The 19,947-nt window shown below is 43.1% G+C and overlaps 1 protein-coding gene across 1 annotated transcript in view; it reads left to right on the plus strand.

Annotated features, from left to right (window-relative positions):
- Positions 1–14,890, plus strand: part of nck2a (NCK adaptor protein 2a) — a 41,505-nt gene extending 26,615 nt beyond the window's left edge. Inside the window, exons 2-4 of the mRNA XM_069663789.1 lie at positions 265–506; positions 10,621–11,387; positions 12,680–14,890. Of these exons, the coding sequence (XP_069519890.1) occupies positions 281–506; positions 10,621–11,387; positions 12,680–12,874 (1,188 nt within the window). The 5' untranslated portion in view covers positions 265–280 and the 3' untranslated portion in view covers positions 12,875–14,890. The remainder of the gene's footprint in view (positions 1–264; positions 507–10,620; positions 11,388–12,679) is intronic.
- The last annotated feature ends 5,057 nt before the right edge of the window (positions 14,891–19,947 follow it).

Raw genomic sequence — 19,947 nt, forward strand, 5'->3', positions numbered from 1 at the left:
CCCAGTGGATCTAGTCCGTTACTAATTAACTTACAATATTTCTTAATTATTTATTCATGTTAATTAATTCAAATACCCATGACAATCCTATCTGCTCCCTCATGGCTGTTTGAAGGTGTGGTAGTGTTTACAAGCTGCTGTTGGACCAGAATATTTCGCTTGTTTTTCATCCGCACAATGTGACATTGGTCCTTTGTTAATGCTCACTGTGAAGCGGCTGTATACCTCTGTGTGTGTTTAACCCAGTCCTCGTCCTCTCCACAGGAGGACTCCATGAAAGATGACAGAGGAGGTGATTGTTGTAGCCAAGTGGGACTACACGGCCCAGCAGGACCAGGAACTTGACATCCGTAAAAACGAGCGTCTCCACCTCCTGGACGACTCAAAGACCTGGTGGCGCGTCCGCAACGCCGGCAACCAGACGGGCTACGTGCCGTCGAACTACGTGGAGCGCAAGAACAGCCTGAAGAAAGGCTCGCTGGTGAAGAACATCAAAGACACACTGGGTAAGGATTCAGTTTTTACAGGTTAAAGGTCGCTTATGTGTCAAAGAGGATTTTTCAGTAAAAGTCAAAACTCTCTTCCTTTTAACACATCCTGCTTCCTGTTAGAGGAGATCAGACGTGGTCATAAACAGCGGTCAGTGTGTGTGCGTGCTGAGTGTGTGTTAGCCTCAGTCCTCACAAGTGAAATGATTGGCTCACCGTGTCTCTGGCCCGAGCTGGGAGCTGTCACTGCGCACTCCAGGGATCCTGCCGAGCTGGCCGTTGCTCTCGGCTGTCAGCGGACTGTCTCTCAGTCCCCGGCCATGACTGGAATACATAAAGCTGTGTATGTAGACGTAGCTGCAAACCTATGAGAGGGACTGTCGGTGCATATAGAGTGAGCGGAGTTATTTAGACCCTGTCTAAGGATAGAAAAATAGCTACTGACGAGAGAGTTATTTTATGGGCAGCTATAAAGAAAATAACAGTGTCATTTAAAAAGGCTCCTGCATCAAACATGTCATTTTATCTTCTATGCGATTCATTATCTACATTATTTCATTTTTTCCCCACTCAAAATCGAGTAGTAAAACAGGACAACGTGGGTTGGACCCGGTGCCATCATCACTGCTTTTGTGTTTTTTTTAATATCATAGACCCTCGGTTGCTCAGTAAGCGTCCTGCATCTCTGACGCATTAACATCTAAAGGAAAGCAGGACACTCACTTTCCACGCGTCCCAGAGAAGCACCTCATCTTTCCCGTACAGAACCAAACGTTAATATGAGCAACAAACTTGTTTTAAGAGTCACAGTAATCAACCTGCGCTTCTAAGCCTGTGTGCTACATGCTTGTTCAGCCACAACAACAACTAATCCGTCACCACGGATACCATTTCAACAATTAAGGATACAAACTTAGTAGTGATAATAAACTTGTGTTTCCACCGCTCATGCTGTGTTCACTCATGTCGATGATGTTTCACCGTCTGGGGGAACTCGCTGAAGTTAAGTAAACAAAACCGGCAGCGGGGGTGCGTTAGTGTTTCACCACGGTTAGAGAAGTTCTGTGCAGCGACAGCCCTAACCGACAGATTAGATCAGAGAAACATGGAATACACATTTGAATGCTTGTTGTTTGTAAACAGACTTGCCTTGTTTGGGAAAAAATGCATTAAACAAAACAGTAAACAAAATCATGGTTCAGTGCATTTTGGCTCAGCAGTAAATACGCAAGATAGGAAAATGATGTGAGCAGTAAACAGAAGCTTGCTTGTTCTATGTAAATGTTACTTTCAGCGACCTTGGGTGTCCTGAAAGGCGCTTATAAATAAATAAAAAATGTATTCCTTTAACAGTTAATGCACTAAAGTAATATATTGTTCAAATGAATGCTCCACTCTATAACTCTGACCTGTTGCTAAGTCTTGCATGTTCATACAGGCAGGTCCAACGTGACGACTAAAAAGCACACGTGAAGTCACTCTGCGTAAAGATGATTGAAAATGTGCTTCAATCTTGTGTTTTCTACAACTGAGTCTGGTCTCATCTCCACAGTGTTTAACACGTTATGGCGTCTGTTATTAACCTTCTCAAGGTTGCAATTAGCAATGACGGTCTGCAAGAGCGCTGTGCGGAGAGGTGCGAGTATTGATGAAACTGCATCTGTGGCATGAAAGTACTGAAAACACCGACACTTTTTTTGGCCTTATAACTAGAGATAGACCGATATGTTTTTTTCAGGGCCGATACCGATACCGATTATTAGTAGTCAAGAGGCCGAAAACTGATATTTGGAGCCGATATTCATTTGCAGTAAAAGTGAAAATATTGGCGTCAAAATTTTGAATAATACAAACTCCAACACTTAACTTTGTTTAAATGCCTTTAAGCATATGTTTATTAAACAAACAAACAAAAAGCGCAGGGAGTTCCCAGGGTCAGCAGCATCTCTTATAAAGGTAACTGAAAATTTAAATAAATAAATAAATAACTTCCTGAAGTTTTATAAAGTAAATAAAACAAAGTTAAATAAAATTTGCAAAGAAATGAAAATTTCTCCTCTCCGCCGTGTGTGTGAGCACTCTGCATGCACAGCTTTCACTGCTGATTGGCTGTTACCAGTGCCATGGCTCTGCGTGTAACCAATCAGTGCTGTGGGTGGGACAATGCTGGAGACAGAGTAGTGACTGCAGACAGAGAGGTGCGGCTGCATCAGAGCCAAAATAACCCAGTTTTAAATTGATGTCTTATCGGCCGTCGGATTAAAAAAAAAGGCCGATGCCGATATGCGCCTGAATATCGGCGCCAATAATCGGCCCGGCCTACTTATAACACTGTTAATTAGGGGCGGGACAAAATGTCGATACGGCAACATATCGTCATCCTGACTCGTGCGATACAATTATCGATAGGTTGCCACCAAATATTGCTATTTTAATTTACAGATGCGTGGCGCTCTGAACAGATGTCCCTGCGATTTTGCTCACCGCGTCACTCCTTCGTGACTCCGCGTGGGGGCGCTTATGACGTGAATGAGGGTAGCATGAACGTCAATTAATTGGCCGAAGAAGAAGTAAATCAGATATCATGATTTATCATTATGTCCTGCAATATATCAATTATCACTGTATCGTGCTTTTATCATTATCGTGGGCCACGTGTCGTGCGACACTTGTGCGATGCTGTTAATACACATTACCATTCCATAAAAGCAGATTTAACAGCACCACAGCGTGAGCATGTGTGACTCACACAGCTCCCCTTCGTGTCAGTACGCATCCTCTTTAACCTTTTCACACCACACTCATCATGTGTGTTGATATTTTGGTATTTGTCTGGAGGAAACTGTCGCCTCCGAGCCGTCACATGGCGACGGCATCATCATGAAAGCGTCGTGACTGATGGTCGGACATATGTTCTCATAACCAGAATGTAATTTGGAAGTTTGTAATCAGGTTTGCCAACGTCACGTGATCCAATTCATCTGCATGATTACGAATTAGGTGGTAGGGAAATCAAGTTAAGTGTTATAGTACGGATGTGTTGGTCAGAAAGCAGCGTTCAGTGTGGGAATATTAGACTTAAAATGATCAGCTTGCTGCTCTTTCCGGTAGCAGGAAAAGAGCAGAATGCCAGCACAGAACAGGAATTGATCTGTTTTGACAGTTTAAGCATCTGTTAGCACTTTTTGTCAGCTTGGTAAACACAGAGAGAGAGTTGGGAAGAAAACAGTAACATGTGGGAGAAATTCTATCAAGACAAGACGATTAAGAAGAGCAATTAAGATAGAAATAGTAACTGTGTCCCTGAAAGCGGCCACATTCAGAGCCGTGTGGATGATATGAAGAGAGTCTGACGCTCTGATTCCTCTCGGCTCTGTGGATTTCAGCCCTCGGGGGAGGAAGCTCTGCGGCTTTATGTGGGCCAGCGTGGCACGGCCTGCCGCTGTCGCCCTCGTCGCCATTCATTGTGCGCACAGACGACACGCGTCACCCCCCCCTCCTCACGCACCCCCCCCCCCCCCACTTCAATATTGTTCCCTTCGGCCCCCTTTTTTCTGTCACTGCGCGTCTCTGCGTCTGTATGATCAGAGGATTGATTAGTGGAGAGATGAGCAGCCTAATGGTTGTGCTGGAATGACGGATTACCTCTCCGACTGCAACATTATGGCCCAGTTCCATTTTAGCGTAAGTAGTTTGCTTCCAGTCTGCGGCTCTTCAGTGTTAAAAGCCCGAGCAAATCCAATAGGCGAGAACATTTTCAAGATGAGGTGATGAGCAATAGGTGAGGTCAGAGGCTAATGGAAAACACTCACACACTTGAATAGAGCCTCTGATTGGCTGACAGCGTGATTACCTCATCTTGCTACAGTCTCTGACTCGTCCTCTCTTTTCCCCGGTCTTCACTGAGTCTACATTGTGATTATAGCGCTCGTGGAGAGCCAGTGATTACTGTTATCTGCAGCTTTTCCTCCTCATTTGCTGCACTTTAATGTGGTTGTGTCATCGACATGCACCCAGGCAGAATTGAATTGTAAATGGCTGCATGCTGCTCTGTGCCCCAGTTTCCTCTCACAGGAAATAAAAACACAGTAATGGATGAAAGAATTCAGAAAAGGTCCGACCCGTTCCTGAAACTGGGCCAGCTCGAACCTGTCAAAAAAATACCGGCTAGTTAGAGTTTGTACGTGGCAGCTGTGCTACTGTTCGTGTAGGTGGATGTGAGGCGTTTAAAAGCACTTTGTCCTGTCGTAAAGTCACAAACAATTATATACCTGCACTTCATTTTACTCTGATGTTGCATAAGAAAGTTCAGTTTGTACCCCATAAAAGGCTGTGACTTTGCAGCTGTGTAAAATACAATATGCAGTCTTTAGCCAGAAGAGCTTAAATGTCCGTTAAGCCTCTGAAATCCTGTCCCTGGATGGTCAATACAGAGGTATCAAGAGAGGAGGAGACGATTAGTATTTCCTGTTAAAATGTGTGGGATGTTCTTGTGTCATGCTGTGGTGTAGGCTCTTACGTTGACTCAACCAAGTATAGATTTAATATAGTGTAAACCAGGCTTTAGCCTCCTCCTCCTTTAGCAGCGTAGTTTCACCATCTGTCATTCCTGCCTCCGGAAGTCGAGCCTTATCTTTTACAGGATCGTACCAGGTGGGAGAGCTGCGAAGCCTTTACATCCTACGATCAACATAACTTTATAATAAGTTAAAGCAAAGAACTTCTCTAGTGCTACTTTTAAACATCAAATTTAAAGATATAATCTCGAAGATTTTCATGTAAATAAATGTCTGTTAAGTCACTATCTATCGCCGAATGAGGTAACACAATGGCGGCGCCCAGTTAGTGACGTGTTTTCCATCACCCAGCAGTGGTTGGTCTGCCAGAGAGGGTAGGCGGAGCTAAGCGGCTATTTTCCCGGTCTCTGCAAGTGTTGCGAGTAAACAGTAATCTACTATGGCTGAACAAACAAAGAAAAGATGGATGACTACAGATACAACTTCAAAAATAAGTGAAAATCCAAAGAAAATGAAACAAACTCGACGCTCAGATGAAGGCAAACAGTCTGAAAAGGAAAGCGACCGTCAGCGAGGAAAATCAAGAGTTACAACCGGAGCCAACCGTGGACGTCACACATGCGACACTGTCTGGATAACTGGGAAGTGTGCTCCCGCAATTACAGTTTATCACCATAGGTGCCGCCAAAGAGAACGAAACTGAGATCTTCAAGATTACAACTTAAAAGAAAAGTGGTATTATACCTGCACATTTCAAATGCCTGTCGTATTTGCCTTTAAAATACTGCATGTGTAATGTGCTTTGCATTCTGCTTCTAAAGCTGTCGGGCTCCATGTAATGACAATTTATCTATCGATTAATCTATCGACTATTTTACTGATCAGTACATTAACCTTAAACGATTAATTTTCCTCCAAAAAAACCTTTTCAACTGAGTACATTTTATTTTGACAAACTCATTTTCTGAAACATGTTGTCGAACACTTATAAAGCCATGAAGTCGTCTGCCTGAATAAGTGTATTAAACAGCTCCGAGGACTAGAGATATTAGAAAGCTCTCCCTACTAATGAATAGACAACACTCATGGTGGTTTGGCCTTTTCTTTCCATCGTCCAGCATAGGGCCTGTGTGCTCTCTTTGCACACAGTTTTGTTTTGTGATCATTGGCCTTGGGCCTTTAGAAACTGAACCGAGCTGGACGCTGCTGCTGCCTCTGCCATTTCATTTTCTAAAACTGTGCGTTGCGTTGACTGGAGCGTCTCAGCCGACCAATGACTCGAGCCATAAACGACTGGCATCATGACGCAGAAGAAAAACAGTGAAAAACCTTGCGACGGTTTGAAATAGCGGCTTCGACATCGAGTGCCGAGTCCTTTTTTCCTCCAATGTAAACATTGTAACTTACTTTCATTTTCTCCTTCTGTCTTTGAAAGCTTTGACCCTTTTTGCACACAGTAATAAATGAAGACCCTGTGGAAGAAGAGCTCAACTCTGATTCACTTACTGTTCTCTGAAAAACCCCAGCACTCACTGACACTGAGCTAACGGCTTGTGCTTCCTCATTAATACACACACGCACGTTACTGCATTGTTTGGACTCTTTTGGCACAGTAACTTCCCCTATAAGTCGTACAGTGAAGCAATATGCTGCAACACGCCGTCATCGAGGCTTTCATCAACTCGCTTCCCTCCGAGCTTCACTCCTCCGGGCTGGAAAATCTCGTCTCCTTCCTCCTGATGAAGAGGGAGGTGAAGGTTGGGAGTGAATGTGTGGGAGGAGGGAGTATAGCCTGCTGCTGCTCTAACCAGCAGGCCAGTGCCTTGAAGTGGAAATGAGTGAAGAAGAAAGGTGTGTGTGTGTGTGTGTGTGTGTGTTAAAGTTTCTTCACTTTGCTTAAGGGAGCGTGTGTCAGAGTCATCGACTGTCTATTTTATCTTTCCTTAAGAGATCACCTGAAGTACGCCTCAGAGTCAACCTTTGTCTTCGGCTTTAAGTCAATAAAGCTTCCTGTCACATACATATATAGAGCCAGCTATGAGATATGTAGCATACACGCTGCTATCCATAAACATGATCTGCTTGTTATTCCCGTCTCATCCTTCTTCTTTGCGTGTTTGTCAGCTGTGGCCTCTGATATGCTCGGTCTACTGAGTGTGTGAGAAACAGCTGCCAAGGGACCCCTCGTCTTTCACAGCTCTCCTCCTCCTCCTCCTCCTCTTCCTCTTTTCTCTGCCAACAAGTTTCATGCTACTCTGCGTGAACCCAGCTATTTCCCAAACAATGTAAATGTTCTATTCAGCGGTGACATTTCTGTGGCATTTCAGCAGGCTCCAAGGAGGGGGGAAAAACTGGGTGATTAGCTGTCAAGACGCCGACTTCAGTCATTAGCGGCACGCATAAGATACGCTGACACCAGCCGCAACTGTCAAGTAAACGTTTTAAATGTTGTCTACCACGCTGCGCATCATTATTATTTTAACTTCTGAGGGGAGACCTCCTTGCTTATGTTCAAGCTGAGAGACTTCAGAAAGTTAAAGTGCGGAGTGAGCAAACACGTGTTTAAAGACGTCTTTGAAAGTACATGAAGAAAGGAGTCAGAGGCAGGTGAGACAGGAGCCGACTTTGTTCCTGGATGTGCCTGTCGTTATCAAACCCACGGTGCCTGCTCCACTTTTCATTCCCTGTCTACACCAACTATTTTCAGCCTTTTGATTGGTTTAGATGTGTATTAGTCCATGAGCCAGGGGGTTGGGCGTGCCAATATGGAGGGACCATGTCTCATAGCGGTTTTTATAAAGGTTTATGTCCCTAATGTATGATAGCATTGCAGCAATGGTAGCTTTCTATGTGCCATCACTCCTTTTTTCTCAGTCATGAAACATTTTTTCATGTTTTCTTTTGTGCAATTTTACACATGATATATAATGAAGTAATATACTATTGTAAAGCTTAGATTAGACCTTTGACTTCTAACGCTGTAACAGGGCAAATTCTGCTTGACTCTGTAAATGCTCTTATAACTAGCCCTTATGTCTGTATGTCAGTCGGTTGGTCGGTCTCTTCAAAAGTCGGTCAATTGGTCGGTTTCTTTAAAAGTCGGTCGGTTTCTTCAAAAGTCGGTCGGTTGGTCGATTTCTTCAAAAGTCGGTCAGTTGGTCGGTTTCTTTAAAAGTCGGTCAGTTTCTTCAAAAGTTGGTCGGTTTCTTAAAAGTCGGTTGGTTGGTCGGTTGGTCGGTTTCTTTACAAGTCGGTCGGTTGGTCGGTTTCTTTAAAAGTCGGTCGGTTGGTCGGTTTCTTAAAAGTCGGTTGGTTGGTCGGTTGGTCGGTTTCTTTAAAAGTCAGTCGGTTGGTCGGTTTCAGGGCAAATTCTGCTTGACTCTGTAAATGCTCTTATAACTAGCCCTTATGTCTGTATGTCAGTCGGTTGGTCGGTCTCTTCAAAAGTCGGTCAATTGGTCGGTTTCTTTATAAGTCGGTCGGTTTCTTCAAAAGTCGGTCGGTTGGTCGGTTTCTTCAAAAGTCGGTCAGTTGGTCGGTTTCTTTAAAAGTCGGTCGGTTTCTTCAAAAGTTGGTCGGTTTCTTAAAAGTCGGTTGGTTGGTCGGTTGGTCGGTTTCTTTAAAAGTCGGTCGGTTGGTCAGTTTCTTAAAAGTCGGTTGGTTGGTCGGTTTCTTTAAAAGTCAGTCGGTTGGTCGGTTTCTTTAAAAGTCGGTCGGTTGGTCGGTTTCTTAAAAGTCGGTTGGTTGGTCGGTTGGTCGGTTTCTTTAAAAGTCAGTCGGTTGGTCAGTTTCTTAAAAGTCGGCCGGTTGGTCGGTTTCTTCAAAAGTTGGTCGGTTTCTTAAAAGTCGGTCGGTTGGTCGGTTTCTTAAAAGTCAGCCGGTTGGTCGGTTTCTTAAAAGTCGGCTGGTTGGTCGGTTTCTTTAAAAGTCGGTCGGTTGGTCGGTTTCTTAAAAGTCAGCCGGTTGGTCGGTTTCTTAAAAGTCGGCTGGTTGGTCGGTTTCTTCAAAAGTCGGCCGGTTGGTCGGTTTCTTAAAAGTCGGTCAGTTGGTCGGTTTCTTAAAAGTTGGTCGGTTTCTTTTAAAGTCGGTCGGTTGGTCGGTTTCTTCAAAAGTCGGCCGGTTGGTCGGTTTCTTCAAAAGTCGGTCGGTTGGTCGGTTTCTTAAAAGTCGGTCGGTTGGTCGGTTTCTTCAAAAGTTGGTCGGCTGGTCGGTTGGTCAGTTTCTTAAAAGTTGGTCGGTTTCTTTAAAAGTCGGTCGGTTTCTTCAAAAGTCGGTTGGTTGGTCGGTTTTTATAAAAGTCGGCCGGTTGGTCGGTTTCTTCAAAAGTCGGTCGGTTGGTCGGTTTCTTCAAAAGTCGGTCGGTTTCTTAAAAATTGGTCGGTTTCTTTTAAAGTCGGTCGGTTTCTTCAAAAGTTGGTCGGTTTCTTTAAAAGTTGGTCGGCTGGTCGGTTGGTCGGTTTCTTAAAAGTCGGTCGGTTTCTTTAAAAGTCGGTCGGTTTCTTCAAAAGTCGGTCGGTTGGTCAGTTTCTTCAAAAGTTGGTCGGCTGGTCTGTCTCTTCAAAAGTCGTTCGGTTGGTTGAATTCTTGTGAATTCTGTTGTCCTTAGCATCATGAAAATGTGACTGGTAGCTTTACGATGATATATGACTTCATGATATTCTGTGTACCCTCTTGGGGATGGCAAAAATAACATGAAAAATGTTTCATGATGGAGAAAAAAGGAGTGATAGCACATAGAAAGCTACCACCACAACACTAGGGACATAGACCTTTATAAGAATCACTGTGAGACATGGTCCCCCCAAATTGGCACAACAGCCAAATTCTGGGGGTCTGGCTCATGGACTATATAGGCTGTGTGGACAGTGTCCACAGAATATGAAGTAAAATATGAGCCTGTTTCATTGGGACATGGGGTGCTCAGAACAAGTTGATGTGTGCACCTGTGTGTTGTTTCTATTTTCAGGAGTATTGATCGGTGCTGCACCGCAGAGGTTTCTCGGCGTATCCTGTATCCTTTATTTTTCTAAAGTAGTTTTTGTGCTTCTGAGGGCCCACGAGTGCAATTATTAGTTTCCTGCTGACCTGAACCTCCTCCTCTCCCAGTGGACTTCAGGCCTCTTCCTGCTTTCTATAAACGGCCTTCAGTCTCCACAGCCTCTCACCGCTGCTCCAGTGCAGACATTCAGCAGTGTTTGGCTTATAGAGTCAAAGTTTAAAGCTGCTATTATCATTATTTTTAAATAGACGTGGGATTAAAGGGGTTCCACACAGAGACACTGCAGTTCCCCTCAGCATCTTTTAGCACGTTGTTTTGATCTTACAGCTGAGCTCACAAATAACCTTTTTTTTTTATCAGCGTTGATTCCAAACACAGCAGGCAGCTGTTTAACGGTGGAAACACTCCGATAAAACCTCTACACTTCTTGCCAAGCACCGAACAGATGACAGACAAAGTTAGCGTCTAGCTGGGGAGCATTTAGGAGATCAAAACAGAGCTTAAAAGCGAGTGAATATTGGAGTTTGATTCAGAAATTGGACTGCTGGATGTGTAGAAAAGGTGGTTCTGGTTCTTTATGTGTCATCTTTCTCTTTTGTTTCTGTTCATGTTGCAGGTTTGGGAAAAACTAAGCGGAAGACGAGCGCCCGCGATGCTTCCCCGACGCCGAGCTCAGACACCGAGTACCCCTCCAACGGCAGCGGGGGTGGAGGAGGTGGAGGAGGAGCTGCTGAAAGAATCTACGACCTCAACGTGCCCGCTGTGGTCAAGTTCGCCTACGCGGCGGAGAGAGAAGATGAGCTGTCCCTGCTGAAGGGCTCGCGGGTCACAGTGATGGAGAAGTGTAGTGACGGCTGGTGGCGGGGAAGCCAGGCGGGCCGCGTGGGCTGGTTTCCATCCAACTATGTCCAGGAAGATGTGGGAGGAGCAGATGAAAGAGGGGAGGGAGATCCCTCGGGCTTCATGGGAGGATCTCAAGGGACTTTGTTGGCTAACGGGCGTGCGGGCGGTGAAGTCCTCCACTTGGTACAAACTCTCTACCCGTTCAGTTCTGTGACGGAGGAGGAGCTGAACTTTGAAAAGGGAGAGGTCATGGAGGTGGTGGAGAAGCCTGAGAACGACCCGGAGTGGTGGAGGTGTAAGAACTCTCGCGGCATGGTGGGCCTGGTGCCTAAAAACTATGTGATGGTGCTGGACGAGCAGCCCGGCCTCCCCTCCTCCACGTCGAGCTCCCCGCAGAACCGTTTCGTGGCTCCGGCCCGCTCAGGGAAGTTCGCCGGGAGGGACTGGTACTACGGCGACATCACCAGACACCAGGCCGAGTGCATCCTCAACGAGAAGGGAGAGGAGGGCGACTTCCTCATACGGGACAGCGAGTCATCGGTGAGTCCGTGAAGTGAAGTCATGGCAGAGCTGCATTGAGAAGAAAAACAGAGTCTAGAGTGTTCTGGAGTTCAAACACAGTGTGATGGAAGTGCTCTTTTGTGGGCGTCTCAAACATTTAAAAAAAACAAAGACACTCATCTGGCACAAAGTAAAAAGCCTTTATTCAGTCGGCTGTTTCATGGTGAAAGGCTAAAACCCCGCTCCATGCATGTAAAAAACAACCAGAGAAGCAGCCCAGGCATAGCTGCACAAATGGCCTTTGAGTTTTGCATACGGAAGACAAACAGATACAGAGAAAGAAAAGAAGATATCATTTTATATAAGTGGATATAGCTCCTAAGAAAGCACAAAAATGTTGTTTGTTGATGGTAAAGAATATGATTGTTTATCAAACATACCATTCCTATTATGAACAAAATGTCAGAGTAAACTTTTAACGTTATTTCATGAGTATTTACGTTTTATGCTCCAAACAAGAAGAGCCAATCAGACACACTGCCAAAATACATCATACATTATTGATCCCCCTCCTAATATATCCTTACTATTTAAGTCTGCAAAAGCATGCAGTATGATCATATTTTGAAATCTTAATATCAGCAACAGCATTGAACAAGTAAAAAAAAGTAGTTTCAGGCATTAAAAATAAATATACAGAAATAATCAATCTTGCCGCTGATGGTCTGGTTTGCTTTTGTAGGTCATATAGAGTAATCAGAAATAATTCCGCCTGTTTCATAACCAGCGAAAAATGTGTCCTTGAACTCTAACATACGTGCCAAATGTATCTCCTTCCTCGTTAATCATTTAAACAGCCATTTATTAAAATCACTGTTGTTTTCATCCACGTTTACCTTATTAAATCTTCTTCTGGCCTGCCTCTGTTGGCACATAGCTGCATATGTTACTATCACCTGTTGATCAGTGGAATAATGTGGAGACCAATGGCAGGACTGTGTGCCATGAGCATGTGCCTCCTCGTGCAAGATATAAACAAAATGCAGACCCACTGAAGTAAAACCACCTTCAAAGCAACACTACAGGTGTAAAGCTTTAAAGGCAGCCTTTAAGATGTCCCTGCTGCTCTCGCTTTAGTATTATCAAAGAACGTTTAAAGGAAGCTGTTCTTCTCAGCAGTTTGATAAAAGTGGGCCCAGGTTGTTAAATGTAGGAAAACACTGCCACCTGCTGGATTAAAGCAGCCTTTCATTTAATTTCACTGCATTTTTTTCTGTCCCTCTCATATTTCTAATCGCACCATCAACTGTCTCCCTCTTTATTATTTCCAGCCCAGTGATTTCTCCGTGTCCCTGAAGGCGGTGGGGAAGAACAAGCACTTTAAAGTGCAGATGACGGAGGGAGTGTACTGTATCGGCCAGCGCAGGTTCAACTCCATGGACGAACTAGTGGAGCACTACAAGAAGGCCCCCATCTTCACCAGCGAACACGGGGAGAAGCTGTACCTGGTCAAAGCACTGCTGTGACTCACACATGCTCACACCTACACTGGATCCCACACACACAAACACACACATGATACTAATGCCACTCCCTGACTGTCTTAACTCAAGCCTTAGCTCTGGACCCCCCTGTGGTCGCTGTGGCATCTCTACTACACCCAGATCTTTCTCTAAGTCGAATCTACCGCCCTCTAGTGGTGACTAGGTGAGACTATCTCTAACTCTATAATCAAGCTGTTTGTCCTAAGACGGCGGGTACTGTGCCAGGAAATACGCAGCCACACGTGCTGCTAACAGAACGCCCCAGGCCTTGTTGGGGGTCGAGCTCTACTTCCGATGTCATGCATAACGTCCATTTACTACCACGCACATTGTAGGTTACACCATTGCTCTTAATCCACACAGGAGGACAGAGAGGACTCGAACCTCTGAGGGACCTTCCTCTTGATGTTTTGTTCTGTCAAATTGCTGGCCATTGTTTTATTTCGGGTTTTTTTTAATTTGAAAAGAAATGCTTGTTCCTGAGTTTTGTTTGTTTGTTTTAAAGCTAATTTAAATTCCTCTCTGGAGGTTCGAATCATCGCTCGTTCATACAGTGACTTCACAAAGTGACCAGAATCGCTCTCTTGCCTTTTTCTCCTTATTTTCATCATTCCTCTACATGATTTCTCCCCCTATTGTGTCTTCTTCACTTCTCTCCTTCTTTCTGTCCGCACAGACCCAGTCTAATGATGTTAATGAAAATCTGACCACAATACTTCCTGTACTATTTCTGAAAGGCAGTGGGAGGAGCATTATTGCAATAGGGGAGACCTCTGATTTCCTGTAGAGTTTGAATGTTTATCAATGTAACCAAATGTGCCACCCTGTACCCATACTACTGGCTCCAGGTCTGCACTGCACTCACTATACTTGGCATTCATTCGTAGCTCTATGCTCATGCTTTATATTGTGTCACGTTGAACATGTTCCTGTTCTGCTCTCCAGTATGTGTCTGTAGCTACGTGAGGATACTGACTGAAGAAAAATAAAAACCTTTTTGGTAACACTTCTGAGTAATTACACTTAATCTGCTTAATTTCAGTTAATCTAAAAAAAAAAAAGTTCCTCTTCTAAAGTAGTATTTGTCAAGGATGAAAAATATCTTTGTGAATCTTGTAATTAATGAGAATTTTGCCGGAAAAATGTCTTATACACAAAAAGTGATGAACTGAGACCCAAATAATAATTTACTATAAAAGGTTACTCTACACTCATGAATCAAAAAAATATCTTTCATAGGTCCACATAAGTTTTAAATACTTGTTGCTAATTCAAGAAAACCCGCCAATAGACTCGCTTTGATTGTTCGCTAAACCCCTCCCCCTAACAGTAATCGTCCAATCATTTCTTAGCAACGGTAACAAGGGATGGCACCACTTTAGGGGAAAGTGTCTTCAATCCTTTGTAATGTATCATTAGCATGCCAAGCTAACTAGCTTACTACATATAGTGGTAACAAAGAGTCACTCCAAAAGGACCGAGTGCACATTAGCTAGCTAGCTAAGGTAGCTACAGAAATACAATGCCTGCTTTCTCTGCCTCTGTCTGAAGTAAACTTTAAAATTACTATACATTTTAAGCAGTTGTTTTCATTTTAAACTGCAAGAATCAAAGATTAGACAGACATAGCGACAGTAACTAAGGGGGGCGGGGCTTAACGAACAGTCAATTTGCAATATTATCTTTTACTGTAAAGAAACCAAATATTCTGTCGTCTGGTTTAGAAAAAAAAGAAAAGATAGTCCTACCAAACATTTACCTTGTCTATTTTCTTCTGCTATGTGCATTTGTTTACCAATGGAAGTGTTGTTGATCATGGGGTCCTCAGCTTTTATATGATATATCTGAATGTTATTGAGCATTGTTATTTAATTCTTGTCTCCACTGTATGTATATATTCAAAATAAGATGAGGTGCATATATGAATCGTTAGGATCAAACTATGGTACTGTATCACCGACAACGTGATGAGAATTGAAATACTTTTGTTCAATAAAATTTTTTGAAGAATACTATACCTACATGTGCTGAAATGTGTGATTGGCTGTCATCATCACTGTCCTGCTGGTTAATGTTCAAATAGCTTGTAAAGTCATTCTATTCATCAGATGGGAGTTTTTATGTGGCCTTGACTAGTATGTCTCCTCATCTGCTTGGCTGTGGCGTATACTTTGAGGTGTACCCCAGGGTTCAATCCTGGGTCCCATTCTTTTCTACCTGCACATGCCCCTGCTTCATTCCTCAATTTGTCTACTTGAAGGCATTTCTGGCATCCCTGTTATGCAGACCATAGACCACTCAAATAACTTGCTCTAACTTAACCTTGACAAAAAAGAAGTCCTTATCACAGGGAAAAGAGTATTTCTGTTATAATACAGCAGTGTTTTGCTCTTTCTGCAGTGAATTCAAAGCTAGCCTCAAGAGTCCCTTTTCAACATCAGCTGGTCCAAAATGCTGCCGCTTGACTTTTAACAAATACAACAGACAGATCACTCATTACAAAAATTATCCGTACGCATCATAAATATACACATTTTTTCCACAACATTTTAAAAAGATAAATTAATTTTTAAAGAAATTATAAGGAATAATAGATCTGGATGCATTTCAGCCCCTCGATTTCACCAGGATATTTTGTTAAATCTTTACTACAATTATTGAAAAATAAAACATCTTCACCTGCATTTCCTAGAACCCTCTTTTTAATATATATTATAACTAATGGTAATAAAATGTTTTGGGTTTTTTTCAAACTATGGTGGTCAATAAAGCTTATGAGGATTACCAACTCATTTTATTTGGCACCTTTGTGCCTGAGTTGAGCACTAGACGAAACACTAGCCTCAACTAATGTAGCAGTACTATATTAAAGGGGACATATTTTAGCTATGCAATCGCTTTTCTATTATTCTCATGTGTTTTTGAATCACTTTGGTAAGGTTTGTTTAATTTTAAAAATTGTATACATATTTTAATTTTAAAATCTTTCGGAGCCTCTCCTTCCTCCTGAAACAAACAAGACGTTTTGCCATTCAAAGGTCAGACCTCAGCCATGATTGGCTGACGGTATTTGGAGTGACCGCATAGCCAGAATCGTCAGGAGGTATCGGAATCGTGAGTTGAAATCTTGACAACGACAAGAAGCTCGTGCGAGAAGGCAGCCTGAGGTGAATGACGGTGAATGACGATTGGTCGATTTTAAGTGGAAGCAAGGTTCTAGGTAGAAACCTGCAGCTGTTCTGAACGGCCCATTTCAGAGGCGACCTTTTTAAACATGTCATTCTGGAAAAACACAGAACTATGCAGTTTTCACTTTTTCAATGTGAACAATAAAAACCCAAAATGCTAAATATGAGAATATCCATTCATCCAGTAATAGTAAATAAGTAAGTAATAGTAAAGTCAAGTCAGTAAAGTAAAGACTGTGTTTACCGTGTGTGTTTGGGGTTTGGCATTTTATCCAGATATACAAACACATCACAAGCAAATTAGGGATTAGAGTCTTGCTCAAGGACACAATGACATGTGACACGCTCCACCATCTGAGCTGCAGCTGCACAATCTATCATCACAATCTGCTTTACAAAACAAACAACCACCAGAAAAAAATTGAAAGTATTTGATTTGAATGGATGTTTTCTATTTTAGTTAACAGCTGTAGTGTTTGATTAAATCACTGGGTGTGTTCTATTAGAGTGTACAAACACTGTCAGCCGTTAACGATCCCTTCAGGGTGATCACGTCCCTGTGGGCTGGTAGTTTTTCAGTTACACTCTGCGTCTGTCAGCTGGTGTGAGCAGAGTCTGGCTGATGTTTGAGGTCACCTGAGAGAGGGAGCGTTTGAATCTGCGTCAGTCACGATTAAACCACCATCTGCCGCCGACGTGACGGCACAGAGCGGCCAGCTGTTGAGATGTCATACCTTTAAGTGAGAGCGATGACTGTTTGAAACTCCTCAGCAGACCGCTACTTTGGTTTATGTGCTACATTTAAGAATAAGTACAATAACAATATATATTACCTTTTGGATGAAGTTGGATGAAGTGGTTCAGTTGCGCCATCATTATCTGTCACAGGAATGAAAACACAGAAAGTTAATGTTTTCTAAGATGATTTAAAGAATGCATTTAACAGCATGTAAAACAGCCACTGAAATTTGAGCTGCAATACCTTTACATTCCACATGGTGGCAGTGTTGGGCTTCAGGCACGGTCACCTCACAACCGTTTATGTTTTTAATTTGTGCCTACATGGGATATTGAAACAAAACACAGCCTCTGTTTGTTTGTTAAACGTACATTCATTTTCCTGAAGTGACAGCTGGTCTGTTTTTGCTCCGAGCGTTTCCCAGTGAGCTCTGAAAAAACCCGAGGATGTAGTTCGTTGAATTTGAACGCTTTGATTAAACTTCCAAATTACCATGGCTCTGATCGACACCGCTTTAAAGACATAAACTCGGTTAACAACACTTGGAGGTGTAGGAAGTTCAGAGCTGTGACTGACAGAGAGACAGAGTCGTTGTCAGCGGTGCGCAAGATAATTGAGTCCATGAAGAAGCAACACTTTTAAACAGGGAGCAACACCTCAGGGCAACAGTGGAGCTTTTTAAACACGAGGCCTGAGGCAACATGATTTTAAAATTGACCAACAAAATATACACAATTTAAGCAAACTAGAATCTCTCCAGCTGTTAGCAAAATAATAAACTCGGCCTTTGATTGACTTTGTGCACTGAGAAAAAAACAACATCGTTAAAAAACTTCTTGTATCACATAAAAAATTCTGTTTGTAAATCAAATTCAAAGCCGGCCTTGAATGCAACTTCGATTCCACCAACAACAACAAGCTCACTGATTGTGTCTGCAGCCGAACAAAAGAAAACTTGAGCAATCAAACAAGTTCACAATGAAGTCTACAGACAGTGACGTATACAAAACAAATGAGTAGAAATCACATCTACTTTGATTACCTATATAACAGCTAGCTACGGTTAGCATAATGCCCCCCCCTTTATTAATGATGCAATACAGGAAGTACTGTTTTTTTTTAAATGATTTTTTGGGCCTTTCATGCCCTTACTGAAAGAGAGGACAGTGGACAGTGTTGGAAACAGGGCAAAGAGCTCGCAAAGGGGCCGAGGGTGGGAGTCAAGCCCGGCGCCACCGCATCCAGGACTCTGTATATGCGACGCCGATTTAACCGTTGAGCTAAACCGACGCCCAGGACGTTCTGTTTATGTAGTCTTCGATTATGTAAAATTAAAACATGACATTGAAGTGTGCTGCTTTTGGATATAACAATTGGATCCAAACTTCAAAATGTGGCATCCTCTGTGAAGTCAGAGGACTGCTGCAGTGAAAGTCTCTTCTGGCAACTTTTCATCAAGTTAATGTTTCACATCGATCACACTGTAGACAGTTCTTGGGCTCTCACCCACACTAGAGCGCCTTTAGGCTGTTTTAGAATGACATATTTGTTCTGATTGAAAGAATTTGTATTTATTATCATTTTATGGATGTTATTCGTGTGCGACTGTTAATACGGTCTATGGCCTGGACAGAGAGAAAGAAGAGATTTCTAATTGCTTTTCCTGCCTGAAAAATGGTTTGTTAAAAATAAACTGTTAATCTGTGGCCTGAAATAGTCCCCCATTAATTCATCACTCCAGTTGGACTCACACAAACTACTCAGCCCGTCTGCTGTGGGAACTAAATTAGCCTAATTTCAAAAATGAAAATGTGTTTTGTTGTAAGATTTATTTTGTCTGTGAGAAAAAAATGTGTTTGTGGGAACGTTTTTACAAAGAAAACATTGTTGTCTTTGGTCCCTCCATTGGATTTGTTCACAATAACACGCATGATGATGAAAAATACCAACTTTGTCCATTAAACTTTCACTGGCAAACATCATAACTCCTCCAAACATCCGGGATGGTCTAATGAAAGGAACAAACTGTCTGTAACTTTCCGCCCCGTGGCTGAACGCTGGTTCGCTCTGTCTGGATCTCAGGTGTGAAAACTGTCTGCTTCATGATTCTTTTTATCCGCCTTCATCCACTTTTTTTCCTGTCCCGTCCCATCTGCTGCTCTCTCTTCTTTTCACCTTGAAAAATAAAATAAACCCGTGCAGCTTAAGGCTAAAATGTCTCACACTGAGCTCCTGATGGATGTGACAACAACACAGTTATAAATACGCTGTAGCAGAAATAATTAGTCTGTATCATTAGGACGGAGCCAGATGTGACCTCTCCGTCTTTCTTATCTCTAACCTGACCATGTTTACGACACATTCGGACATTTTTACACCAGAAAACACAACGTTACATTCTTCTATACAAAGCAAACGGAGGTGAGACGTGTGAAAGAGCTTCTCTGACGTACCTCTGAGACATGCAGGTGTAAAGAGGCAACGTGTGAAAAACAAACATGTCCGCCTTCCTGTCTGCTTCTAACGGTGATGCAGGCGTTATCCTGAGATCAGTCTGACAGAGAGGAGGCCGGGGACCACGAGCATCATCTCCTGCTGATCAGGTAAGAAGGAAGACGGCCTTGACACCTGGAGCAGCTTTTTCTTCTTCTTCTTGGATTGAAGCCTGCGAGGCTTTTAAAGAACATGTTATTCTCCTTGAAATTTCAGCTCTGAATCTATGCTTTACTTTCTGATGTTCTATATGAACACACACACACACACACACACACACACACACACACACATACACACGTGTTATCTTTTGACAGCTGAAAAGAATTACTGTGTCTTGTATTTTGTCTCCTAGCTCCTGGAATAATGCGTGCTCTCTTTGTGTGCGCGCTGCTCTGTTCTCTGCTCGTCTTCCTGCCTCCTACAGGTACGTCAGCCCATCATGCGGGGCAAATTACATATACCAGCATGATATCGTGATAGGCAGCAATTCTGACATGACAGACAAGGTGTGAAATAACGTTCGCACCTCTTTCTTTCTTTCCCTGATGGGAGCAGAGGGGAGCGATGCAGCCGGCAGGAGGGAGGAGAGGGAGAAGCGGAGCCTGCCTTACTGGGGCCTGTGGTCGTCTGAT

The sequence above is a fragment of the Semicossyphus pulcher genome, unplaced genomic scaffold, assembly GCF_022749685.1.
Source record: "Semicossyphus pulcher isolate SPU_LCO1_2020_fin unplaced genomic scaffold, fSemPul1.0.p SCAF_15, whole genome shotgun sequence".
NCBI classification, from domain to species: domain Eukaryota; kingdom Metazoa; phylum Chordata; class Actinopteri; order Labriformes; family Labridae; genus Semicossyphus; species Semicossyphus pulcher.